At 51.4% G+C, this 25,344-nt stretch overlaps 1 protein-coding gene across 4 annotated transcripts in view; it reads right to left on the reverse strand.

Moving 5' to 3' along the window:
- Positions 1-25,344, reverse strand: part of LOC146197749 (uncharacterized) — a 523,674-nt gene that overhangs the window by 229,061 nt on the left and 269,269 nt on the right. For all 4 annotated transcript variants that reach the window (XM_084599657.1, XM_084599656.1, XM_084599658.1 and 1 more), the window contains one exon: positions 20,577-20,612. In XM_084599657.1, the coding sequence (XP_084455783.1) occupies positions 20,577-20,612 (36 nt within the window). The remainder of the gene's footprint in view (positions 1-20,576; positions 20,613-25,344) is intronic.

Consider the following 25,344-nt stretch of genomic DNA (forward strand, 5'->3'; position numbering starts at 1 on the left):
GCTGTGTGGCTTGCCGTCCCGTCGGCGGTATTTAGGGGAGATTGTTGCGCCGCTAGCCGAACCGTCCTTTGGGTCGGTGTTACCGGCGTGAATTCGTCACGCGCGAGTGCGACGAAAAGTGAAAATGGTACGTGCTAACCGATACAACCGCGATAAGCTGGTACGGTTTATGCGGATGCAAAATGCATTATGTTCAATGGGTGCTCAGTCGGGGACTTGACTTTACTACTTTAAAACGGGTACGTTTTAACGAGGTTTTACTGTAATCGAATGTACTGAATTATGTGCCCAAGAAATGCCTCATTCAATTTAACGAAGTTCTCGATTTAACGAAATAATTCACGGCTCCCCTGAACTTCGTTAAATCGAGTTGTAACTGTATATCATTACAGCGTTCCTTTAACCTCGTGTTCAAACACCTGCCTGTCTGGCCTATGTATCTCATTCCACATGATAAGGGAATGTTAAACACAATGCCAGCATCACACGGTGTATATCGTAGCGCGAAAATCCTTGAAATAGTAAAGCAACTAGCCCCCATTGCTGCTTTGCTTCCATTAATACGTCCTGAGTGCAAGGTAAACACGAATGTGATGAGCGCCAGGTACATGCATTTAATGGCCTATAAGCGGTGCTTGTTAAGAGCCGCATCTCTAGATATTTTGTCCTTGAGTGCATAAGCTTTACGAAGCGCTAGCTTTCCACCTGTATATACTCTATGAAACGTGTCATCGCCACGATCCAGTCCATCGTTATGCGACTAAGCCCATGGGAGATGCTTTAAACGTCGGGGCGCTTACTTAAGCACCGAGCATTGCCTATTAACGTCAGAACGCGATTGCGTTATCCGTCCCAGTTGACACCGCGAATCCAGTAGATCCAGCTTGAACCAGCAGCCTTCGCGGCCAATGAGTGTGTCTCGCAACACGAGCCCCAGGGGTTCGACTTTCACACCCACTCAAAGTTGACTCTATTTTCATTTCCGCTCAATTATGTTCCTTTACTTATGTAACTTCCCTCAGAAATTTATCGTTAATCTGAACAATTCAAACTACTCCTGAATTTTCCATCGAGATTTTTCGTTCAAACGACAAGGACGACGACATCGATTTTTTTTTTTTTTGCGACACGGGACCCTTAGCGACATCGCATTAAAGACTTGTGAGTTCGGCCTATGGATATACTTATGAAGCAGCGGTGCTGGCAAGATATGTAACGGCGGGTGGCGCAGAATGTCTCATACACTGAATCAATTAAAGCGCGTCACCATGCACACATATTAAAAGAGCTTGCAAAGCAAAGGCAGGGTAAATGGAAAAGAAAAAAGCGATTATCTTGTTTGAGTAAACCGCTGTAGCATACCAACAGTTCAAGAAGGGCTCTAAATGAAGCTGGTCATTTAGCGCTGGTTTGTAAAAAAGCACTTTGAGCGTGTACGCATTAGTTTCTCCCAGATGGCTGCAGCATCATCAGTACTTTCGCTTCTACCCAAAGGCCAACCTTAACGGTATGCTTCGGCAGGAGCTAAAGAAAAAAAAAAATCGCCCCCGCGAACAACATCAATCCTCGCAGCGATGCATGAGCAGCCGCAACTCTTACCTCGCAAAGACTGACGGCTTTCTATGGCGCCCCTAAGGCGGTGCACGGAGGGAACCATTGCCTGCCGTTCTCAGGCTAGATCAGGAGCCTCTCGCACACGTGCGGCCAATGCCACTCAACGTGGGCTGATTGATGCGCTACTCTGGTAAGTTTAGCTCTATGCCATTATCTTTTTGTCCCTCGCCGACAAAAGCCACGTTCATGCATTTCAAGCGCGTTCAGCACAGCAGGCATGGAACCAACTTCCTAAACCACCTACGCAGTTACAATATGAAAGCCAGTGGCGGCTCTTCGCAACACTAGTTTCGTTCCTCCGGAGCCGGTACAAGTTCGAACCTATTACGAACCTCTGCAAATAGAAGCCTCCCCCGAGACCAATTGAGAGTCCGGATATTCGGCCACAACGGAAAATTACGCACGAGCAGGGACCACTTATTCGAAACTATCGCCTATAGAAATGGAGTGTAACCCCTCTTACAACGTCGTATTGTGCGGCGCCCGTTCCTCGAGACACGGCAGACTCGCAACGAGGTGCACCGGGGGAGAGCATCGCCTGATCAAGAAAAGAGGAGGGAAGCCAACGCGGCACACAAAAAGGGGAGGGGGGCATCGATCTGTATAGTGCGGAAGCTCAGCCACCAGGGGAGGAAGAGCTCACGCACGCACGAGGGGACACCCGGTGGCGCTGCTGCTGCTCCCACGCGAGGCGTGGCTGGAAGAAAGAGAAGCATAGTTTTCTAGGGAGCCATCCCGGATCGATCACGTCGGCAGGCGGACAGGTTAGGCAAGGATTTGCGCGGTCTTAGAGGAAAATGCCCTGTTCTCAACGGTCTACCCTCCTGCCACGAACCCTGGTTCCCCGTTTTCACCAACAAGTCCTCCGTCCGTTCCTTCGAGACGCGATACGGATAGCAACGTGTTCCGAGGAAACGCCGCCTAGGTCTGCCTCTTACTATCAAGGCGTCCTTGTTCTATGCTGTGACCGCTGCTCACGCAAGTTACTAGTTGGTGCATGTTCCTTGAAAAGATGTAGCGCCGAAACACTCGGCCTGTCTGTCTCTCTTTCCGAGTGTTTTGGCGCTACATCTTTTCTCGCAAATGCGGTTCGTTCTGTAACAGTATGAGCTAGATTTATGATGCAATGACCGCTACGTATAAAAGGCGTTCTTTCTAAGAGCGACAGTGAGATGTGCTAAATAGCACAACAAAGTGCTTTACTCAATAAGGCCAGAACGCATCGCATCAAATTCAATTCTTTAAGGTCTCGATATCGCCGCCCAGTGGTCTTCACTCCTACAAACACAGTATGTAGCCGATGCGGAGTGCTTGGCGGTTTGCCTGTACCCTCGATGAAAACTGCTTTAAATAGATAGTGACGCATTATTACATTCGCCTGGTCTCTATCGCTGCGAGAATGAGGACCGAAGAATTGGACTACTCAAAAAGCACTCACTTTTCTTGGATAATCAATAGTGTGCCAATGTTTCCATGTTGAAAACCCTGTCTGAAAGTAAATTTCCCTCAATAATCCTAAAACACACGCGCGTTCTCACCACCTTTGGGTGTTTCGTTTACTCCGAACCTAATCAGAAAAGTTTTCGCACAGGCTAATTTAAGACACAATGCTCAGTAAAGAAACATGTCGTAGTCACTTTAGTGCTAAAAAAAAAATGATAAGGTGGGGGGAGAGAAGGCGCAGCGCATAGCAGAACGACTCGACAAGCGGCATAAGGCCTCATTCTCACAGCCGGTTTTTCTCTCCGTCGCCTCCGTCGCGCCAGCGCTCGTCGAAGGAGGGAGGCCTCATTCTCACAGCCGGTTTTTCTCGCCTCCGTCGACTCCGTCGCGTCGGCGATCGCCGGAGAAGGGGAGTTAATAGGGAGTTTTAGAATAGGGGAACCCAAGTCTTGGGGCCCCCAAGAAAATAGCGTGCCGTGGCGCAACGTTCGAGCCGACCGGCCAGTTTTAGAATAGGGGTTTTCCCGACGGAGCGGAGCGGGGCTTGCGTTCGTCGATTGCAGCGCCCTGGCGGCAAACTCTGCAAAAGCATTTAAACAAATAAAAGCTAACAATGCTATCTTATTACACTGAAACTGCTGTCATTGTAAAAAAACTATATTAAAAATACCAGTTATATAATCTGTTTTCTTCAGACAAGACGAAATCGGCCAATCTTACCCAATCGAGGCTGAGCCGGGAAACGTCATTTGAACCTTCCGCGCTTTCGGACGTTTGCTCCCCATGGCAACCAAACGATGCGAACTCGCTAAGCCTAGCAGCTCGGCAAATCCGGAAGCAATCTGGCAACATGGGGCGCTTTATCGCTTATATTTGGTGGTGCGGACATCATGAGACATAGCACAAGCTTCGTTGGCCTTTCGTGTGCCGTGAACGCGTGACACCATGGAGCGGTAACGACGAATGTGTGCCGAGGCGAGCGGCCGCCGCTTGGCCGGACGCCGCCATGTTCCCCGACCCTATACGGCGATAGGGTCCACGCTATTTCGCTGAGATAGGGTGACCGTCGTACGCTGACCCAAAAACCCAAGGCCCGCTTGGGTTCTGCGTATGCGCACTCGCGCCCCGCTGTTACCCTATCCCCCTAACCGATAGGGTCCCCCTATTCTAAAACTCCTTAATGGTGGCAGTACTCGACGAAATCGGGTAGCCGGCGCCGTGGGGTTTTGCTCCAAGGTGCCGCCGGTCCGGCGAACGACGGACTCCGCCCAACGAAAGACGGACCAGTGAGCGCGCTCGCTTTTCTCACGTGACTCTACGTCACGGCTTGCGCGTCGCGGCCATCGCGGGCTCGCTTGCAGAGAGAGAAGTGGTTCTTATGAGGAAGATGGAAAGGGGGATCGGCGCGTTCAACTGTCTCCTCAGGTATGAGGGATCACCGCCGTTGCGCCGATTTGAGGGGGAGGAGGGTAAAGGGGAGGGAGGATGACTGGAATGGTGGCAATAAAGGAAGGCAAAGTGAGCCATGAGTGTCGGCATAGCTCGAGGCTTGAAGACGCGGATCGATGAAGGTCGGCCCATTGTTGCATGGGCGGACAATAACGAGAGCAGCGCCCGGAAGAGCGGTGATGGCGGAGGGGTTCATACCAATGATGGCACAAGGTCCCGCAGAGGAGTCACTAAGGGAGATTGTGGTCACAGTTTTGCACAACACTCGGAGGTTTGTGTGAGCACAGACACAACACAGCCACTGAACACAGTAACGAGTCAGCAAGGGGATAATGTGCAAAGGCACAGTCAGTAAGTCACAGGTGGACACAGGGAACAACAGGATGGTGAGGGACGGCACAACACTCGGAGGCACAGTGTCTCAAGTGAGCACAGACACAACACAGCCACTGAACACAGTAACGAGTCAGCAAGGGGATAATGTGCGATGGCACAGACAGTGAAATCGCAACATGAGCGCACGGAGAGGAACGCAAACGAACGCGCACAGCACAAGCGAGGTAGCCACAGATTAAGCACAGAACACATACGCACTGTGGCACAGGTGAGGCGAAGCGCCAAAATGTCATAGGCGCGTGATAAGGTTGGTGGACTCCAGATAGTCCAGAAGTGCAAAGAACGCACGCTGGACTTTATGTCGGGGGCCGCGTGGGAACAGCAGGTCGGCGCAGGTAGCTGACGGGAACCCCAACTTGCGATAGCCGGCATAGAGTTCAAGTCTTTGCCCATCGTAGGCCGGACAATGCACAAGTAAATGATCGAGAGTCTCCACAGCACCACAGTCACAGCATGACGGAAGTCCGGTGCGACGAAGGCGGTGGAGTCGCTCCGCTGTCCAAACACAGCCGATGCGCATTCTAAGGAGGGTTGCGCGCTGGGGAGCTGTGAAGTCAGTGAAGTTGATTGTACGTGGAGCCTTGCCGGCTGCGACGCGGGCGTCTGGGTGGGCGGCAAGTGTCCGTTGTAGAATTCTTGCTCTAGCCACATCAAATTTGCTGATGGAATTACAGACAGGTGGATCGCCACTGTGGGCACTCTTGGCCAGGGCATCAGCCCGTTCGTTGCCTGGGATGCCGACATGGGCAGGGAGCCATTGTAGAATGAGGTTCGTACCTCTGTCTTCAACCGCTCTAAGCTTGTTGCTTAGTGATTGTACAACAGGTATGTTGTAGTCAGGCTTGCGTAGGAGCTGCAAGGCTGGTTTGGAGTCACATAAAATGGCAGCAGCGGCGACATTAGAGCTGCTTAGGAGGAAGTCCGCGGCCAGGTGTAGTGCCGCTAGCTCAGCTGTTGTGGAAGAGGCTCCGAAAGGGAGTCGGCAGACAGCACTTGAGGAGGTGGCAGGAACAAAGCAAGCAGCTGTTGCGGCAGTCCCATCCCGTGCCACCGAACCGTCAGTGTAGATTAGGAGTCTGCCGTGAAGTTCCTCGTCTAATAGGGCGGCGGACTCTTGTCGCATTGCACATATGGGTGTGTTCTGCTTGGACCGTATTCCGCTCACTTTAAGTTTGATTTGGAGTGGTGGGCGAGAGTGAGGGGGAGGCCTCAGGGAGGACTGTGGAGGGGGGTCCGCGATCTCGGTATTGAACGTGCCGACTATGCGACCCATTTTAGAATGAGGGGCATTGTGAAGCCGTTCGAAGATGGCAGCAGTGTCAGGGGCTCGCCTCATGCGTTCGACCGCATTTAAGGCAAACCGTTCGGCGCGTAGCGAGACAGGCCACTGCGCAGCTTCCGCATAAGTGGCTGCAACTTGGGAGAAGTGGGGGAGGCGCAAGAATTTGCGGATGGCGCTCCGCTGGTCAGTGTCGATGGCTTGCCATAGGAGAGGGGGGACGTTGACGAATGGCAGTGCATAAAGGATTTTCGCCACTGCGATGCCATTGTAAAACCTGATTGCAAGAGACGGGGAGCACCCTTCACCCTTGGATAGCAGCTTGTTGGCGGTCAAGGCGACTTGTGAGGCTGCTTTTCTGAGGCAGGAAACGGCGGGGCGCCAGGAGAGTTTGTAGTCAATTGTGAGCCCCAAATAGCGGGCCGACTTCTTCCAGGGAAGAGGAACCCCTCCTAGTGTGAGTGGCGGTATGAGGTACATAGCCGCAGGGCGTGGGTGAAACACAAGGGCTTCGGTTTTTGTGGGAGACAAGGAAAGCCCGACACTTTGGAGAAACTGTTGGACAGTGAGTAGGGCAAATTGAAGCTCTGCGCGGACGGTACGGCCGCAGAGTGTCGAACCGCTGCAGTAAAGGGCTATGTCGTCTGCGTACAAGCAAATGCGCACACCAGAGTGGAGGGCTGTGATGCGGCGGGGAAGCTGTGACAAGACGAGGTTAAAGAGGAAGGGGCTGAGTACACTGCCCTGAGGGACGCCGCAGAGAACACTACGGGGAGAGCTTAAAGAGGAGCCAGCCTTAACTTTAAAGGTGCGGTCAGACAGAAAGTTTTGGACATAGCCAAAGAGATTCCCGACTACACCGAGGCCACGGAGAGCATCTAAGATGGAGCTGTGAGATATGGAGTTAAAGGCATTTTGGACGTCCAGTAGCAGGAGATATGCACACTTGCGAGTGGCCTTAGCCTGTTCAAGAAAAGCAACAACTTCTGTGATACAGTCAGTTGTAGATCGGCATTTTCTGAAACCACTCTGTTCCGGTGCAATTGCCCCCACTGCATCCGCTACCCATTGGAGGCGGTTTAGCGCTAGGGACTCTAGGACCTTTCCTGGGACGGAGGTGAGGGAGATTGGTCTATATGAGTTTAGACGTGAGGGTTGTTTGCCCCTCTTCAGGACTGGGATGACTGTAGCTGACCGCCATTCATCGGGAAGTGAGCCGGAGTGAAAAAGAGCATTATACGCCTTGAGGAGGCGAGCGCGCTGGTCAGTGTCGAGATTTTTTAACATTTGGTATGTAATACCATCGGGCCCCGGGGCAGATCTTTGCTTCCTGGAAGCTAGACTTGCATCTAGCTCGTGAGCGGTGAAGTCACGAGTCGATAGTTGTAAGATATCATCAGCAAGATGAGCCGGAACAAGAGTAATGCGGGCGTGGGAGGTGGCAGCGGGCACTGCTGCACTCACGGCCATGGAAGTGGCAAAGTGGTCAGCGAGAAGCTCGGAGAGAGCCGAGTCCGTGATTCCGCGTGCTACCGCTATGGCGAGGACAGGGGCCCGGGGGACACGAGGCCGGAGCATTGATGAAAGGATTCGCCATCCTCGTTTCTGCGATCGGGGACCGTCTAGAGCTCTACAGAGCTTAATCCAGCTGCGTCGGCGGAGTTTTTTGGCATGGCGACGGCAGCAGGCATCTAGGCGGTTATAAACTGTCCAGTGCTCGGGTTTTCCCGTACGGCGAGCTTTACGCTGTGCTTTGCGTCGGGCGGCGCGCAAGTTAAGCAGTTTGACATCCGGGACGGGGGATCCGGGGTTCACGGCACAGCGGGTTGTGGCGGAAGTAGCGCAAGCAGCGATGTGTCCGAAGAAGTCTATGTCGGCACATTGAGCACTACACAACTTCCGGAAGAGGCTCCACCGCACAACATGGTAGACATTCTTCTCAGGGGGAGGGTCTACGAGCGGGGTAATTTCAATAGGGAGGTGGTCCGACCCAGCAGTATCCGCCGATGTTTCCCATCTGTAGTCGCAGGAGGGGGAGGCGAGTGTGAGGTCAATAGCCGAAGGGGCCGCCCGAGAACACACAAAGGTAGGGGAGCCATTATTCAGAATGTTGAGTCCGGCTGCGTAGATGGCGTCGAGAAGTTCGCGGCATTGTCTGGTAGTGCTTCTTGAGCCCCACTCTGTATTGTGAGAATTGAAGTCCCCACAGATGAGCACGTCACATCCAAGTCGGGCGGTTAGGTGCTCGATGAAGCGAGCGTCCCAGTGATGACCAGGCCGGATGTACACAGATGCGATAATGGTGTCCGTATTTCTCACACGGACCTTGATTGCAACACACTCAATGGGTCCACCTGTAAGATCGTCCACTGCGACTACAGAGTGGGGTAGTGAGGCGCGCACGTAAATAGCCGTCCGAGGAGTGCCGGGAGGATGCGAAGTATCGCAGCACGGATTGGCATTGCACTGGGATGATGCACATGTTGTCGCACCACTGTATCCCAAATAACCAGGTAGGTGAAAATCTTCTGCACGAGCGTGGGTCTCCTGGAGCGCCAGGATATCCCACTGCTTGAGAGGCAGAATAGCTGCGAGCTCAGGATGACGGCGGCGGAGGGAAGAACAGTTCCACTGCATCACTCGCGGCCGATGAACTTGCTGGTTGTTAGCCATGATGGTTAAAGGCATCATGAGCGGCAAGAGCCGCCGCGCAGAGTTGCCGCGCGGGTGAGTTAACAGGTAGATGCCCGATGAGAGCCGCGACAGCAGCTGCGAGGGCGGCTGTGATGGCTTCGCGCTGATCAGTGTGAGCCGGGCTTGATGCGGGGGCTGCGCGTGGGGGCGACTTCGCGACACCGCAGTAAGACTGGGGGTCGTGGGGAAACGAGTTGCGTGGCTGAGCGGTAGTGGCCGGGTGATCCCGAGTGGGTTCTGCAGCTTTGCCAGAACTTGTCCTGGCAGGCTCAGCTCGGTCCTTCACTATTTTAACGGCCTCTTGCCGTGTGATGCGGGACTTGGAAGTGGCCAACGTAATGGCAACCTGCCTTTCCTGTTGCCAGCGTGGACACCTTGGCTCTGTGGCGGCATGCCTCCCCTTACAGTTGAGACAGTGAGGAGAGGCGGCGTCGCAGTCGTCGGTCGGGTGAGAAGCACCGCAGCGAAGACAGCGTGGGGGAAAGGTACAGGCCGCCGTGGCATGCCCATATACTCCGCACTTAAGGCATTGCAAAGGCCGTGGGCGGCGAGCGCGAACAGAGCGCCGGAGTTTGTACAGGGCCACCTCTTGGGGTGGCTCCGTACCAGCGAAGCGGATAACCAGATCCTTGCCGCTGCGCCAGTATCCTAGGACAGGAACGCTGCTTTCCAATCCGTTGAGGATCTCGTCCTCAGAAAGGCTGGGGTCGATTGAGAAGATAAGGCCAGTGGAGGTCTTCCCGCCAGCTTCCTTGGCTCGCACTTTGACACCACAGATGTCGTTGACGGCTAGGAGGGGGTCAAGATCGGTTGTGGGGTTGGTGTCCACTGCACAGACATTACGGCGAAGGTTCACCCTGACAGCCTTAACACCAGGTAAGGCGGCCAGAAACTTCGCGATGGAGTCTCGGCTGGGAGAAAGGAAATTGTCTTTTTTCCGCGAAGGATAAAAGAGGATGGTTGCTGAGCAGGCAGCCTGGGAGTCCGCGGGTGGTGCGGAGAAGCGGGCCGCTGGGGCTACGCGTGAGGAAGTGTTGGAGGATTTGCTAGACAAACCAGCAGAGGGCTTGTCTTGAGCCACTCTTTGCTCCGCGCGGCGAGTCTTGAGTTTGCTGCGCTTTTGTTGAGTGGCCTGGTTGGGCTTGTCCTTCTGCGTGTGGTTGTTCGCAGGATCGTTTGGCTTTCCGGAGGGAACAGCAGGACTTGAACTCTTGAGGGCGGACGAGGCCCCGGAGGTCAGTGTGGAGATGCGAGGGTCCGTGCACTCGGAGTTCAGGGGAGGAAAATCATCCTGCCCGGGATCGGCAACCTTGAGAGGGGGGGCTTGGTCGCGGATGTTCGTCACAGCTGTTCGAGACTTTTTTTGTACCTCGACCCAGTTGGGCTCGGTATCGTAGTCTGCCTCGGCGAAGGCATCTTCTATGGCTGATGCTCGCTGGAGGGCTGTGAGCTGTGAGGAGACCCCAGACTGGGAAGTTGTCCCCTCATTTGAAGCTGGAGGGTTCTCCTCGTTCGCGATACTTGGGAGAGCGGCAGGCAAGACGGATTGGCTTGAATCCGGAGGGAGCTCCTCATGCGCAGTGCTTGGGAGTATGGCAGGCACGGTGGATGGGTGGGCTTGCTGGCCAGGGGTGGGCGAGTCTATCCAGGAGGCATCGAACCGCCTAAGGACAGGTGGATCAGGCGTTTCTTCCTGATCCCGAAGGGAGAGGTTAACAGGGCTTGCCACGTGGTGTGGTGGCGTCTGGATACCCTCCGAATGTGGAGATTTCTTTGAGGTTGCTAAGAACTTCTGTGCTTTGATGTGCTTTTCTAAGATTTGTGAGGCCTCTTCGCACATTATTCGGAGCCTGCGGGAACAGTCGAGGCTGAGCGCGCGGCGGTGGCGACCAGGAGGCCTGAGGAAATCTGCGTTGACGGCCATCGTGGGTCGTTGCGTCTCGTAAAGACGACACTTTATCCGGGCATTATAGGTCCAAGTTCAAAGCCACGGAGGGGCATGGCGCACAGCACTGATGAATGCAGCAGACAGCCGTAGGTCACAGACGGAAGCGAAGCACAAACGCGCACTGAGAGTACGGGCAGGAGGGGAGTGGGAAACACAAAGGACGAATGCGCACTGGGACACCGAGACTGGGACAACGAGACGGATCGGAGGCGAAGCACGAACGCGCACTGAGAGTACGGGCACGCGCACGGGAGCGGGAAACACAAAGCACGAACGCGCACTGGGGAACGCGGAAGAGGGCAGCTCGACAGACGGCGGTGCGCGAGCACAGAGAGAGAGAGAGAGAGAAAAGCGGGGGTTGCCCTCCTGTCTGGTGCCCCGCGAAGCGCGCGCTGACAAGAGACAACAGATGCCGTTTTTTTTTTATTTTTCAATGCACTGGGTGTCGCAGCTAAACATGACCTCCTGCAAAACTTTACGATGTTTCAGTTGTATGTTTGAATGGGTGTATCAAAAGAAATCTTGCAAGTTCTGGCGACCCATTCCTTTATTGATTACAGAGTTGTTATATATGTTCCTACAGATTTCTTCGATTTTGCTGACTGCCATGAATAATATAAGTGCGCATTTTTGCCGAGGTTGGCTACTGGCTTATATATTCGTATCCATTTGTTGTCCCGTAGTACGTGCGGTGTTTGTACTGAGGCTGAGATAAGAAGGCGTTCCAACTCTGAACTGCCGCGAGAAGTCGCGACACTAAGTGCGGAATATCAGAGACGGCGATTTTTTTATCCGAGATGCTGAGGTAACATTATGTTGAACCACGCCGACAGCAGCAGTACGCTTGCATGCTGAAGTTCGCAGACACAAGACTTCCCAATACAAGAAACAGGTGCTTGCATAATTGAGACCATGCCGAGCATGCCGCGCAGACGTTGAGCGAAAGCCCGTAACGTATACGCACGCTTAAAAAAAAAGAGAGAGAGAGAGAAAGAGAGAGAAAGAGAGAGAAAGTTATATGGCAGGGAGAACGGAGCAAAAGGAGAAAGTTTGGGATAGTAACGGCGGGTACGAAAAACCGGAAGGCTCCAAGCTAGGAGAGTGGAGAAGCGGAGATGACAGCCATTCATGAGAGCAAATAGAAAGATAGGGCGAAAAAAAGGTAATATGGGAGATAAGAGAAGGAGCAGAGGAGGAGGAGAAAAGGAGAGTTTGTTTAGGCAAACTAAAAAACGAAAGAAGAGAAGAAAAAAAGATTAGTGATCGAAAGGAGCCGCACGAAAACATCATACAGAAAGGGGAGGAAGTATAAGAAAGTCAATAGCGAAAAAAGTGCATCAAAGTCAAAGGAAAAAAAGCTAGCAATCCACCGACCAAACAGACTTTTGCCGTTTCCTCTTGAAAGCTGCGACGGAGTCGCGCTTTCACGGTTGCTGCGGCTTTCAAAGCCGCATTGTTCCCCACAGCCGATATCAGTGTGAAATTATTTAAAATCATATCACTTAATTCATAAATGGCTATTTAAGAGCACTCTAAAATTTTCCCACGAGAGCTCATGTTTCTGTGTTTCTTCAGTTTAGCTGCTTACCAAGAGTAACATAGCTAGAGTGCGCGTTTACACTACGTTTTAATACTTGCTGCTTATATTCGTACCCATTTGCTTCCGTGCTGTACGCGCAGCGCTTTGCACTAAACTGTGTAGTTGCGTACAGCTACTGAAGCTAAGATGGCAATGCCTTCCAGCCCCAAAGCACAAGAGGCTAATAAAAATGCCGATTTTATTTAATTTTGCAATATGCAGGACGGCACAGCTAACCTCGACTTCCGACAGGTTTGCGTGAAATGTTATTTCAGTCGGTGCCATTCTAACTTGATTTTTTAATGCTTGTATCAAAACCTTCTTGCCATGTTGTCGCGAACAACTCTTTTATTGATAGAATAGTTCATTGTTTTCTGTGATTGTGCTGATTGCGAAGAATAATGTTATTGAAGTGAGCATATGTATCTGCGGTTTATACATGGTTGCCATAATTATACTCATTTTTTTTTTGGCGCAGTACGCGTGGTGTTTATACTGTTATCGAAGCTGAGATGAAAACGCGTTCTAGCTCCAAACTGCGGCTAGAGCACGTGAGACAGCACGCTTTTTCTTTTCTTTTTTTTTTTTTTCCGTACAGACGCGGAGCACACGATTTCCACCGTTGCAGGGAGGGCAGCCGCCCTCGGAATTTTTTTTTTTTTTTTCTTGCAGGAGAAAAAAAAAAGGTGCTCTGACGTGGAGTCACGTGGGAGCGGCGAGGCCCCGCCCGAACAGGTTTGACGGCGTCCGGCGTGCCTTTCTGTTTGAACATCGCGCCGTTATCCGTCGTGCGGTGTCCCCCGCCGGAGCCGCCGCGACGGAGAGCAGCACCGGCTGTGAGAATAGAGAGTTTTAGCTTACCGTGATCCGCGATCCGCTACCGTGAACCGCCACCGCGCGTTCCACTGCGCATGCCCAAACCCCCTCGACGCGGATAGATGGTGCCACATACTGGATGTCCGCACATGGACCTGCCGCGTCGGGACCAATGAATTGTTCGCCCCGCCCACGCACGGTAGAGGGTCACCGTGGCGGATCGCGGATCACGGTGAGCTAAATCTCTCTAATGAGGCCTCATTCGACGGACTGAGTTGAGAGCCGGACGTTCCCTCACACAATCAATCCTGTGACTGCAGAATCGGAAGTGCGGGAGTTGTGACGCAATCTCTGGCCGTCATAGACTAGGCGAAAGCCCGCTGGCGGAACAGCCCTAAGTACCGTCACGATAAGCGCTCTTCCTTATATATTTTTTTTTTCTTTTCAATATCTCAGCACACCCACTGTCGCTTTCTCGAAGCAAACACGCGGAGCACTCACTATGCAAACAGAGGCGGCGGAGTATATTGACCCTCGACGGAAATACCCGAGACACTATGCCGAAAACAAAAAAGCTTCAAGTGAAGGGCCCCACTGCCATAGCGTGTGCAGCAGGTGCTCATTACGGCGATAGAGGCGACTCGTTTTCCAGGTGAATCTTCGCAGCGAACGTTAAGGTGGCGACACGACGTTATATCGCGACACGACTAATCGCAGACGGAACGTGCGCACGTATCGAATCCCGTTCCTACTCCCGCCTCTCACCTCGATCAACAGCCAGGCAGGCATATGCGACGCTGGCAACACAGCATACGCGCAAGCGGATCGCAGAACACCGCTTATCAGGGAAAGAGGGCGCGCGCGGCGACGACCTTGCTTTTATCGACAAAGGCCGCGAGCTGCCCTACACGCCACGCGCGCTGAGAGGCAAAAACTGCGTGCACTTGCACTCGTGCGGGAAGCGCGGCGGCGGTTGTCTACCACGCGCGGTGGAAACGTGTAAGCTTGAAGAGGCGTCAAAAAATGCCCCGCTACAACGAGCGCGATGCTATTTGTAGGCTTACTGTGGCAAGCAATATGCATCGTAAAAGACTGGCCCAAACTGCAGGTCTTCTGCTGCTACCACGATCGATTTATAGACCCCCCCACGTTAACTTCGCTGCACTAGACTAGGTATTCTACTGTACGGGTGCAGTTAAACCTCACGTCGAAGTAAGAAGGATGTTACGATAACCGACATGAAGCGGCATGCTTTAAGCGCGGCCACCGCTAGCGGCAAAGACGCCTGCTCGGATGCACAAGAGTATCGCGTACAGCTATGAGATGGCACTGTAAGCACCCTATATAGTAACCCTAGAGCAAGCTAAAGCTCATGACAAAGGGGCTTTAGAGCGAGCACGCTGGAATCATTAGAAAATTTCAGACTACCGTATTACTTTTCCTCGCGCCGCCGCCCGCCTACTGACCGATAGCGTATTGCCATTCCCTGAAAACTGCAGCAACAAAAGTGCCGGGTGACGTCACTAAAAAATAAAACACAACAAAAAGGAAGTCAATTGATAGCAGTGAGGCCAGATGAGGAGTTAAAGTCAAACTGTTTATTAATACTTAAAAAGAGATTCGGTTGATCTGCAGAGGGTCGCCTGGCTGGATGTGGTGCGCCTTCGTGCGCGTCTGTGCTTCGTCTCGTCTCGGCTCCGAATGCCTTCTTCCCGAAACGTCGGGTCCTCGCATTTCTTCTCCGAAGTTCGAGGGGAGACATAACTCAGGCGGGGTTCGCGGGCCGCGAAGTCTCTGCGCGGTCGTAAAACAGACCGACCGAGCGAACGTGCTCTTCGCGGTATTCGCGCGGTCGTAACGGAGGTGTGGATAGATGAACAGACCGACCGAGCGAATGTGCTCATTGCTGGGTTCTGCGTGGCGTAAGCACGCCCTCTCGGGTCGCCGCGGTTACGGGAAAGTTGGGTCGTCTCGAGCGTGGTCTCAAGTGATGAACTGCGTGCTGACACAATAAAGCTACATGTTTTCTGATTATACTTTAAAGTGCATAAACTAAAATGCATACGCAATAAAATAGGTTGCTGGATTAAAATTGCTTGCAGAAATTCTCTGATCATGCCAGTTGCGTCCGTCGCGCCATCTTTCGTCGTTGAATCAAAACGAATAAGAGCACATTTAAAGACCGCTCTACCCGTCGCTTCTGTGGCGCAATGGATTTAACCACGTAAGTACCTGATTGAAAAACATGTGTTCGATTCCTGCAGGTACAATTTTTTTTTTAATTCACACCATTCAAGTAACTTACGACCATAATTCCTGGGATATGGTCCCCTTAAGGTTGCATAATACCATGTTTTTTTTTTTTTTTTTTTGTTCTTAACAGCAGGAAAACCAGCCGCGAACGCAGCCAGGATATGACGGTATGACAACGGTTACACTATACAATTACCATCACCGTAATCAACTCCTGTCTTCAGTTAGTGTGTTACCTTTAGGTTGCGTTCAGACACAGCTCTAAGCAACAATCGACTTTTAACATGCTTTAAACTCTTTTTAGCGGATTTACGCCACGCTGAGTTTTCAAATTAACTTATTCAATGTCGCAAAGATGGCGCGACGGACGTTACCGATATATTACGCTCAATACAGTAAGCAGATAAATGAAGGGGAAATGAGGGTGCTCGTTATAATACACGAAGGAAAGAAGCCAACAGTCGGCGAGGCCAAGGAAAGCATTGGGGATTGTACTTTGTCTTTTTTTTTTAATTTTACTTCGATAATCACATAAATTAGTAATGTAATTTGTTTAGGGGAAAGAGAATTAAACACAAAGTAGAAGAAACAACAACGTACCGATGGTGGGAAGCGAACCCACGACCTCCGAATTAAAAATGAAAAAAAAAAAAAAGAAGACAAGGTACAATCCCCAATGCTTTCCTTAGCCTCGCCGACTGATGGCTTCTTTCGTTCATGTATGTAACCTCATTTCCCCTTCATTTATCTGCTTGTAGCTTACGGGGGTCTCGGTTCTCGCAGTCTTGAAGCCATAGGTAGCGTAAGAAGGTTCTAGCACAGCTTTCGCCCTCGCTCTTGATCACGTTCTACGTGACGCTGGCGGTAACAAAGGACGTTCTACGTCCGCCGCTATGTTTGAGGGTGGCGCTGGTGAACACTCTCAAGGTTCGTATACAGACAACATAAATACCCAAGCAAGTAGCAGGGGGGACAGCGGCCGATGTAGCTCAGTTGGAAGAGCACCGGACGCGATATTCGGAGGTCGTGGGTTCGGTTCGCACCATCGGCACGTTGTTTTTTCTTCTACTTTGTGTTTAATTCTCTTTCCCCTAAACAGATTACATTACTAATTTATGTGATTATCGAAGTAAAAATAAAAGAAAAGACAAAGTACAATCCCCAATGCTTTCCTTGGCCTCGCCGACTGTTGGCTTCTTTCCTTCGCCCAATACAGTAAGTAATTTTAATCCATAAAACTACTTTTATTAATATTTCATTCCGTTCTGCGCTTCATGCTCAAAAAAAAAAAAAAACAACAACGTAAGGTTGTGTTTTATTTTTGAGTGACGCAGCCGGCACTTACGTTGCTGCAGTTTTCGGGGAACGGAAATACGCGCCGCCATATCCCTTACAAGTGTGCGCGTAAGTTCCTCTTTTTTTTTTTTCTATTGTTCATCGAAGTGGACGGAAATTTCTGGGCACACAGCAGACAAAGGCAGCAGGCCAGGCTGATGTGCCTTTGAGTGCGGAAACACGTTAGTCAGGAAAAGCGTTTCCTCTATTCCAGAAGGAAAAAAGAATCGAGCGGAAAAAATTCGCGCCATAAAAGACTCTTTTGTGCGAAATACGATGGCTTTTGGTCGCTGACCCGCAAAACAGGCGCAGGATCGTACGGTGCGCGAGGTCAGCACAGGTGTTTACATGCTAGCAGTGTGCGCGTAGGAATACATCTAACTATTTTGCAAAAGCTATCCTCAGCTTAAATATCTTGCCGCCTGGTAAGAGACTCTTGCATGCGTGCGGGCGCATGCTCATGTCCAGATAGATGTGCCCCGCATCTCTTCCTTTCTGGATTTTGAAGCGAAAAGCTTCACTATACTCCGTTTCATACGTCAGGTGCAACGCAGCGAAAGCTACGCAAGTAGTCCGCAAGAAAAGAAATGGAGGCGTATCGCTACACGCTCGTTTTGTGGTAGAGTGGTTCTTGCGGAAACGGACTGTATTCCGAGCATACAAGTTTGCAATAACTTGCTTCACGTGCTTAAACATCTTCGCAGTGCGGATCTTATAGAAAAAATGCGCACCGAAGAACCATTTTCTCAAAAAGAAATGCGCAGCGCAGAGGGCACGGCCAGCGCCATCTAGTGGCATAGCTGGCAAGGTTGCGGGGCAGCGAAAACGCGACACGAACGCAAACGACATAAAAACATACAAATTCACCGAATCCGATCCTTTCTATTTAAAAAAAGGTGCTCTTTATGAAGTTGATGGCAAATGGTTTGCAGACAAAATAACTATTATTTGCTCTCGTCAAGAGTAGGCATTATTTTTCATCGCGGATGCGGAGAGCGCTAACAAGAGCTGTAGCATTGGCAGTGTTGCACTTGATGTATGAAACGGAGTATAGGCTAGTCAACACCGAGTCTCGCGTCTGCTCCGTCGTTAGAAAAAGCCACAGCCGCACATGCGCAAACCACGTGACGCCACAGGAGAGGCGCAGGTGGTCGGAGCCGCCGCGACTCTGCCGGCTGACCTTTAGCCGGTGCCCAGCGCTACGACTGTAATCAATATTTCACCGTGATGATAAGCCATGGAATATCTACAAGGTGCAACCGTGAACAACAAGGTAAGCCACAACTACGCCAAGGAACAACTAGCTAAGCCATGGCATCGCCGAAACTTTTCGCTTCTGATATACAGGCCTAACCAAGCAAGCCACCAATTTTTTTATTGTTAGTGTGAATGTACCTGAAATTTATCGATCTGTAGAGATTTATTAGCTTTTTTTTTTATTTCCAGTTAACTGCCGTTGCGGCGCCCAGTAGACTGGAACATGCTATTAATGATATATCGACTAGACCACCTGGCGCAATGATTTCCTGCGTGTTCGCAACTGGCAACGTCTGGCCAGTGTGAGTCAATCACACAATGCACTATGCCAATTTCGACAGCTGACTACAGTAAATAAATTTAGCGACCATACAAACACTGCTGGTACTGTCCTGAATAAACGTGCCTAAATCTCTTGCCTAGCTTTAAAAACGAAGGCCGTTCAGACGGCGGAAGGAAAGCACCTTTACGCTACCCTGGACCGTAAATCCGCCTTTTTCGCAAGGACGCTATGTGTATGCGTGCCTGGTTGAAAACCATGAAAGAAAAAAAAAAAAAAAAGCTAGGAGGGAGCGGCGGAAAAGTGAAGCCTAGTCATAAAAAATATAATGGAAAGAATCATGGGAAAATAGTCGTCACGTGATACGGCAAGCGCTGGCCGGTAGCTGGTTGCGGTTTCGCACGCTTCGCTACGCGACGCTGGCACTAGAAACCTGAGGCGCGCTCTGCGAGCAGGCAATGGATGGAGCTTGGGACGCCACACACTGCACCCGTGTATTTCGCGAAGTATGGCTCCCCAGCTGCGCCATATGTAATGCTTGCGGGACTCGGCGCACAAAGAAGAAGCACGCGAGAACAAGAAGGACAAGGGGACGCTTGTCGTCCGTTGTGTTCTTGTGCTCTGTCTTTGTGCGCCGAGTCCCGCAAGCACGGAATCAAACCAACTAGCCCAACAAAAAGTACTGCCATATGAAACGCTGCGTGCCGGGATGCACGAACTACACGGATATACCTCTCGGGGCTGTCGCTCCAGCGGTGAGTATCCTGTTATGCGCAGTTCTCGAGAAACAAACCGTTTGTTTGTCAGGGCATGTGCATGTATTGTTCGAGACGAAAACAGTTTGATTCATTTAGGAAATGCAGACCTCAAATACACATTGTTAAGATGAAGCCAGTTCCCCAGGCATGCAATGTTATGTCGAATTCGTAGTCTCCCTGACGAAACCAAAGATGAAAAGGCCACCTGCAGTTCTCACTAGTGTGCCTATAAATACGGAGTACAATGCAACAATTGTAAACAAAGTCATTTATATGTTACGACGAGACGCACAACTTTCGGCAGTCCATTCCGGTAGGCTTTCCGCGGGGACATCCAAAGTCGCTAAAAAATACCATGTACCCTGCTGCTTTTGAGTCTGGCAACTATGTTGGCTAAATCGCGCAAGAGAGAGAAGGGAGCGGCGTCAGAGGAGGTCAGCTTGCGGAGGCTGCGCGCGCTCCCTCCTAGTTTTTTTCCTTCCTTCATGTTGAAAACAAAACCACCAGCCCCGCTGCGCATGCGCAGTTCTCGGCCTCCGTGATCGGCGCAGCCAGAACTGATCTCGGGGACCATGCTCAGTTCGTATTAGTGACAGTCGTACGCAACAGATGGCGGTAGCTGTCAAGAACGCATATCACCATTTCGCATCTGACTTCGTCTCTCAAGGACTTTTTCAACCAGTAGCAGACGAATTTTCAACCACTCCCAGAGGGCGCCACATTTTGTGAGAAAGGCGGATTCCACTGCAAGGGGGCGAAACAAGCTTGCACTCATGTGATCCGCGAACTCGGCGAAAAAAAAAAAAAAAAAAAGCCGGCAACGGTGTATGACTTGACTTCCATCCCACCATCCTTTTCGCCTATGTGCAAGCGTTCTTGGACACTAATAGTACACATGTAAAAGCTTTTCACTGAAACACGTCTAGCGGGCACTGATACCGCCGCTGCGTAAGAAGCTTGCTTGCTTGTTTGTTTGTTTGTAAGGTTTAAAGTCCCAGAGCGACTCAGGCCATAAGGGACGCCTTAGTGGAGGTCGGAATCCTGAAATTTCGACCATCTGGAGTTCTTTAACGTGCACTGACATATCGCAAAGCACACTGTCGCCTTGCTTTTCGCCCCCATCGAAAAGCGGCCGCCGCGATCGGGATTCGATCCCGCATCCTTGGGAACAGTAATTGAGAGCCATAACCACTGCGGCACCGCGGCGGGGCGGTTATTAGTTGCGTTTATTAGTTCAGTTTACTAGTTGAAAGAAAATGTAATTAGCGATATAATTAAGGATCTCTCACCCAAGTGCTCAAAGCGTAGACCTAAATAATTTGAAGTTAAACAACATTCGGTTAAACTAGCACAACGCATGCGATTTAAGAACCGATCCGACGAGAAAAAAAAAAATATTGCTCCCTTTCTGAGCGAGAAAAAAGAAAAGAAGAATGTAAGTAAAGGCGTGCACAACAAAGAGCGTCAACACTCACCATGTAGCCACGTCCGGAACTAGACCGTGTGCTGCACTGTAAAATAAACAAGCAAACGGGAGATGAGTACATTGGCACGCATAACACTTTTAAGCACTTGATCTTCTGCAACGAAGCCACACGATCAAAGGAAACAGACAACGTTTCTAGCAATCCTCTTGTTTTCTTCCGACTAGCATAGATACACGCCCAAAGTGATGGCGAACTCGGTAAACTCACTTGTGCAAAAGCAGAACTGCCGAAAATAATTGGAGAGAGAAGCTACCTTTTTTTACCCTCCTTGTCTTCCCTCGATGGCATTTTACATTAAATCCGCGGGTCCGTTGCTGCTGTAACATAAAAGAAAGCAGAGCACCTAACAATGCAGAGATGCCAACTACATTCAGTAATTCGACAAGCGCCAAAAGAGCGAACTAGAACACCTAACGCAATGTTCAAGCTTCAGCTGAGAATCCACACGTCGATCTCCTTATAGAACTAGAACTCGTCGACAGTATATAAGCACTGTCTGATCATTCAATCCCCTTTGGAAAGCGGTCTCAAATACGTGCGCAAAAGGCAAGCCTAAGGCAGCAGCGCAGTTCTGTAACTCGGCAGGAGCCAAGCCTCGAGGTTAAGCAAACATGTGCTCAGCGAGTCAATACGAACCGTTATTATTGACTGTGCATCGAACCGGATCCTCACCTTTTCATCAAGTGCCACAGGGCAGCCGCAGAAAAATGCTAGGCGGCGCATTTATTTTACTTTCATCATGTACAATGAACTGGTCGGAAGGAGCCACACCGTGTAAAAAGTGTGCTTAATGCAGTATACTGTAACTTAATTACTTTTTTGGTAATTTCTAATGTAATTATTTTTCGGTTTGGTAATTTAGTAATTACTTTTTGGTAGTAATTTTGCAGAAAAACGAATTATTTCCTTTCGAAATTACGTTTACTAAAGTGCGCCACTGCTCCTTCAACAGACAACAAAGTAGTGCCGCGAAGGCAGGAATGACATGGGGCAAGCCGAAGCCAGTGTAACGGATCGGCAAAAGGAGACAGAACTGGGCACATCTGAGAGTGTGGCAACATCTCCAAGCAGCAGGATACAAAGGCGTCAAGGGAATGCCCGAAGGGAGAGATGGTGCAAGAAGGCTGGCTGAAAACTAGTTGGGAGCGCGGCGCAGTGGCACTCCCTGTTGCGTCGGTTAGATCACACTGGTACCTGGTACGCTCATCACCACGGGACGGGGGAGGTTTTGGGTTGGGGGAGATAGGCCAAAGGGTCCATGGCGTGAGCCACCGTGGCTTGAGCATTACTGAGCAGTGAGCGTGGTCGATTCATGGGACTGCGGAAGCAATAAAAAACTGAGTTTCTTCGGGCCCTTGAAATGACGGAGACAGCTCCGGGCCAGCAAGACGCTGGGCTCGCCGGTCATTTCACGATCGTTTGACCATGCTTCTGCTTTTATTGTTGTTTTTCTTTTTTGCTGTTGTCTTGTTTTTTAATGGCAAGTACTGTAGGAAAGAGGGAAGGAATAGCTCTCTGGGACCGAATTTGGCGAGAAGACGAAAGAATGTGGGCGCTTCGCGTCTGGAGAATAAGTTATTGTTTTGCTTACTAGCTTTACTTAGTTCTTTCATGGATGTAAACTAGAGAGCAATTTAAAAGTAATTGAATTACTCAGTAGAATTATTTGTAATGTAATTTCAATACTTTTTGGGCGCAGTAATGAGTGAGGTAATTTAATTCCTTTTCAACAGTAATTTTGCCATGTGTGTTTATAAACACCTACAAGGTCATCTGCGAACGCCTGGGAAAGCATGTGCGCGTTATCTTGGTAGTGCCAATTTAGCACTTGGATCTCTTTCTTTGAAACGTAGGCACTCACACACGGATGACTTCTGCACTAGGAGAGGCCTAGCGATTCAGGCTTGTTTTGGTCAATAACGATGAATGTTTGCTACCAGCCCTTTTTCGACCAATAAACGATAGGGGAAAGTTATCCAATGATCCATCTTTGACAACGGCAAGGAAAGGGACTTAACTAGTCCTAGGCAGGGAGCTCTGACGGCGACTGTTTGCGCGGTCTCGTTTTAGTTCCGAACTTACTGAAGCGACTCCTGCAGTGGCGACGTTCGGTGCGGTACCTGGGAGTGGACCAGCGCCTTTCCTTACGGGTATTTGCAGATGAAGAGACCCACAAACGCGGGCTCAGTGCTCGAGGCATCTCCCAGCGAGCAGCACTGCGGGTGTACAACTCCGCAGCTGAGGGTTCAGCTATAGTAGCAAACCATTAAAGAGGACGCTGGAAGTACAACATCGCAAGACGCGTCGCGTCGGCCCCATTCAGAACTTTCAATGCGCAACTACTTTGGCCGCGGCAGGCACGTGGCCATAACTTCAGGCCACGCGGCGGGCGCTCCGACACATCGATCAACTCCAGCGCGCAGCGGATGGCGGCCTGCTCTGCGACGACATCGCCACTCGCGCATGGAAGCGGCGCTGCTCGAGTACGAGCAGCTCACCACGCCCCACTCCGGGCTCTGCTCGCCATGGCCTGCTGCTACAGAGGTTCAACGAGAGACAGTGAAAGCGCACCACGCCACTCTGTACGGCAGCTGATCGGAGCCGTCATTTACGAGGAACTTCAACACCTCGTCTGCTGTTCTCTATCAACGGCGGCAACTACACAGGCCGCCAGCAGCACGTGCCATTCCTGGGTTCCTCCGCCACGGCGGAGCTGGTGAACCTCCGCCTACACCTGAATCTCCTCAAACTCACTCCGCCACCACCCAGGTGCGCCCTGTTGTGCGACCCCCGCTTCGCGTTCAGCCTCCTTCGAACTACCGGACGGCGAACTGCGCTGCTCTTACAGATTCGCGCGCGCCTCGAGCGATTGGCGAAGCGCGGATGCGCCATACGCGAACAGTGGATCCCCGGTCACTGCGGCATCGAGGGCAACGAACGCGCAGACGAGCTCGCGACAGCAGCAAATTAACTCCACCCCCGGACGCAGCACCTCGACCCACGCATTGCACGAGGTGAGCGCTTTCACAGCGGCCACTCGCTGACTCGGCTCCAGCGTGCAATGATCATTCGTGTGCGCAGTGGATGTGTGCGACCTGGTGAACGACTGATGCGCCACAGTACTCGCGACCACTGACGTCAGCGACGGCTGCTGCGAATTCCTCGAGCATCATCTACCGCATTGTGCCGCGCTAGCCATAGCGCAGCTTACACAGCGCAGGGTGTAACCACGGACAGAGTTGCTATGCTCCCGTGACTGCAGAGCAGTGCGCGCGTCCGCTAGCGAACACATGCGACCCTGTGTAAAAAATTCTAGGGGGCACATAGGACCACTAAGTGCGATGAGGCGAAAGCATGTTGCGCGGTGGTCCGAAGACTTCCACTACGGCACCTCTTTTTTCTTTCACTCCACCCTTCCTCCTCTTTTTTTTTTTTTTTTTACCGCTCGTTTAAGGCATCCGCGGAGAATTGTGACAGATACTGCGCTTTTTATTGCGAAAGCAATACTACTTTCACTTTCAAGCCTTTGCGGTGTGACGGCGGTGCACATGAAATGACCTTTCGCATGACCTCTGTGTGGCGTCACGCCTCAAAGCTGGGCGACCAACTCGCGCCGTCCGTGAGAGACGGCGGTGCGCATGAACGGTGGCCTAACTCCCGCTCTCTCCGCCAGGAGCGCCACGGGTGTTATGACGTCACGCCTCAAAGCTGGGCGACCAACTCGCGACGTCGGTGAGAAACGGCGGTACGCATGAACGGCGGCCTAACTCCCGCTCTCTCCGCCAGGAGCGCCACAGGTGTTATGACGTCACGCCTCAAAGCTGGGCTAAAGCCCAAATTATCAAGGGACTTTAAGCTGGGCGACGAACTCGCGCCGTCCGTGAGAGACGGCGGCCTAACTCCCGCTCTCTCCGCCAGGAGCGCCACAGGTGTTGTGACGTTATACAGCTGTATAAAGCGGCGACCGGTATCAGTCGCCACCATTAGAAGCCGCAACGCCGAAACGGCTGAAGAAGTTGCAATAGCGCTCGCTTGCGTAGGAACGCAAGCCAATTTCATAATCAGCGATAGCAAAACGGCTATTTGGAATTTTGGAAAGGGTAGGGTCTCGCCGGAAGCGGCAAGGATTGTGGCCAGGAGACGACTAAATAGGAAAATTCGCCTAATTTGGACCCCTGCACACACGTCCGTTCCTGGCAACGAAGCGGCCCACGAGTTAGCCCGAGCTCTCTATTCCGGGTAGCTGTGGAGCCGCCCGATTGCCGGAACATGAACGAGCGTCTGCAAAATTATACGGAGATTCTTCAAAATAACAGGTTAAGCAGGAGACTGGTGCCACCACCGGATAAAAGTCTAAATAATAGGGAGGCAGTCGCATGGCGGCGCCTGCAAGCTGGGAACTTTGTAAACCCGGTCTGGGCATATTATGTCCAAATGAAAGATAGGAGAAACGATAAATGCAAGCACTGTGGGGAGAGAGGGACCCTCGACCATATAATCTGGGAATGTACTAGCTCCCCAGGGGTTAAAACAAATATAAATTGTAGAGAAGCCTGGGAAGCCCTGCTGCGGAGCGAGGTCCCTGCTCCACAGCTACAAGCCATCCGCATGGCGGAAGAAGCCGCGAAGAGCCAAGACCTCTTTGCCTGCTTCTGATCGCGGAGGTCTCTGCTCCCGTCCCTTAGACCTGCGTGCAGGGGGCGGGAATTGGGGGCCTGCTTATCTGGTGGAAAATAAAGTTATCATCATCATCAAA

The sequence above is a fragment of the Amblyomma maculatum genome, chromosome 3 (assembly GCF_055883805.1).
Source record: "Amblyomma maculatum isolate TAMU_Amacu chromosome 3, ASM5588380v1, whole genome shotgun sequence".
Lineage (NCBI taxonomy): Eukaryota > Metazoa > Arthropoda > Arachnida > Ixodida > Ixodidae > Amblyomma > Amblyomma maculatum.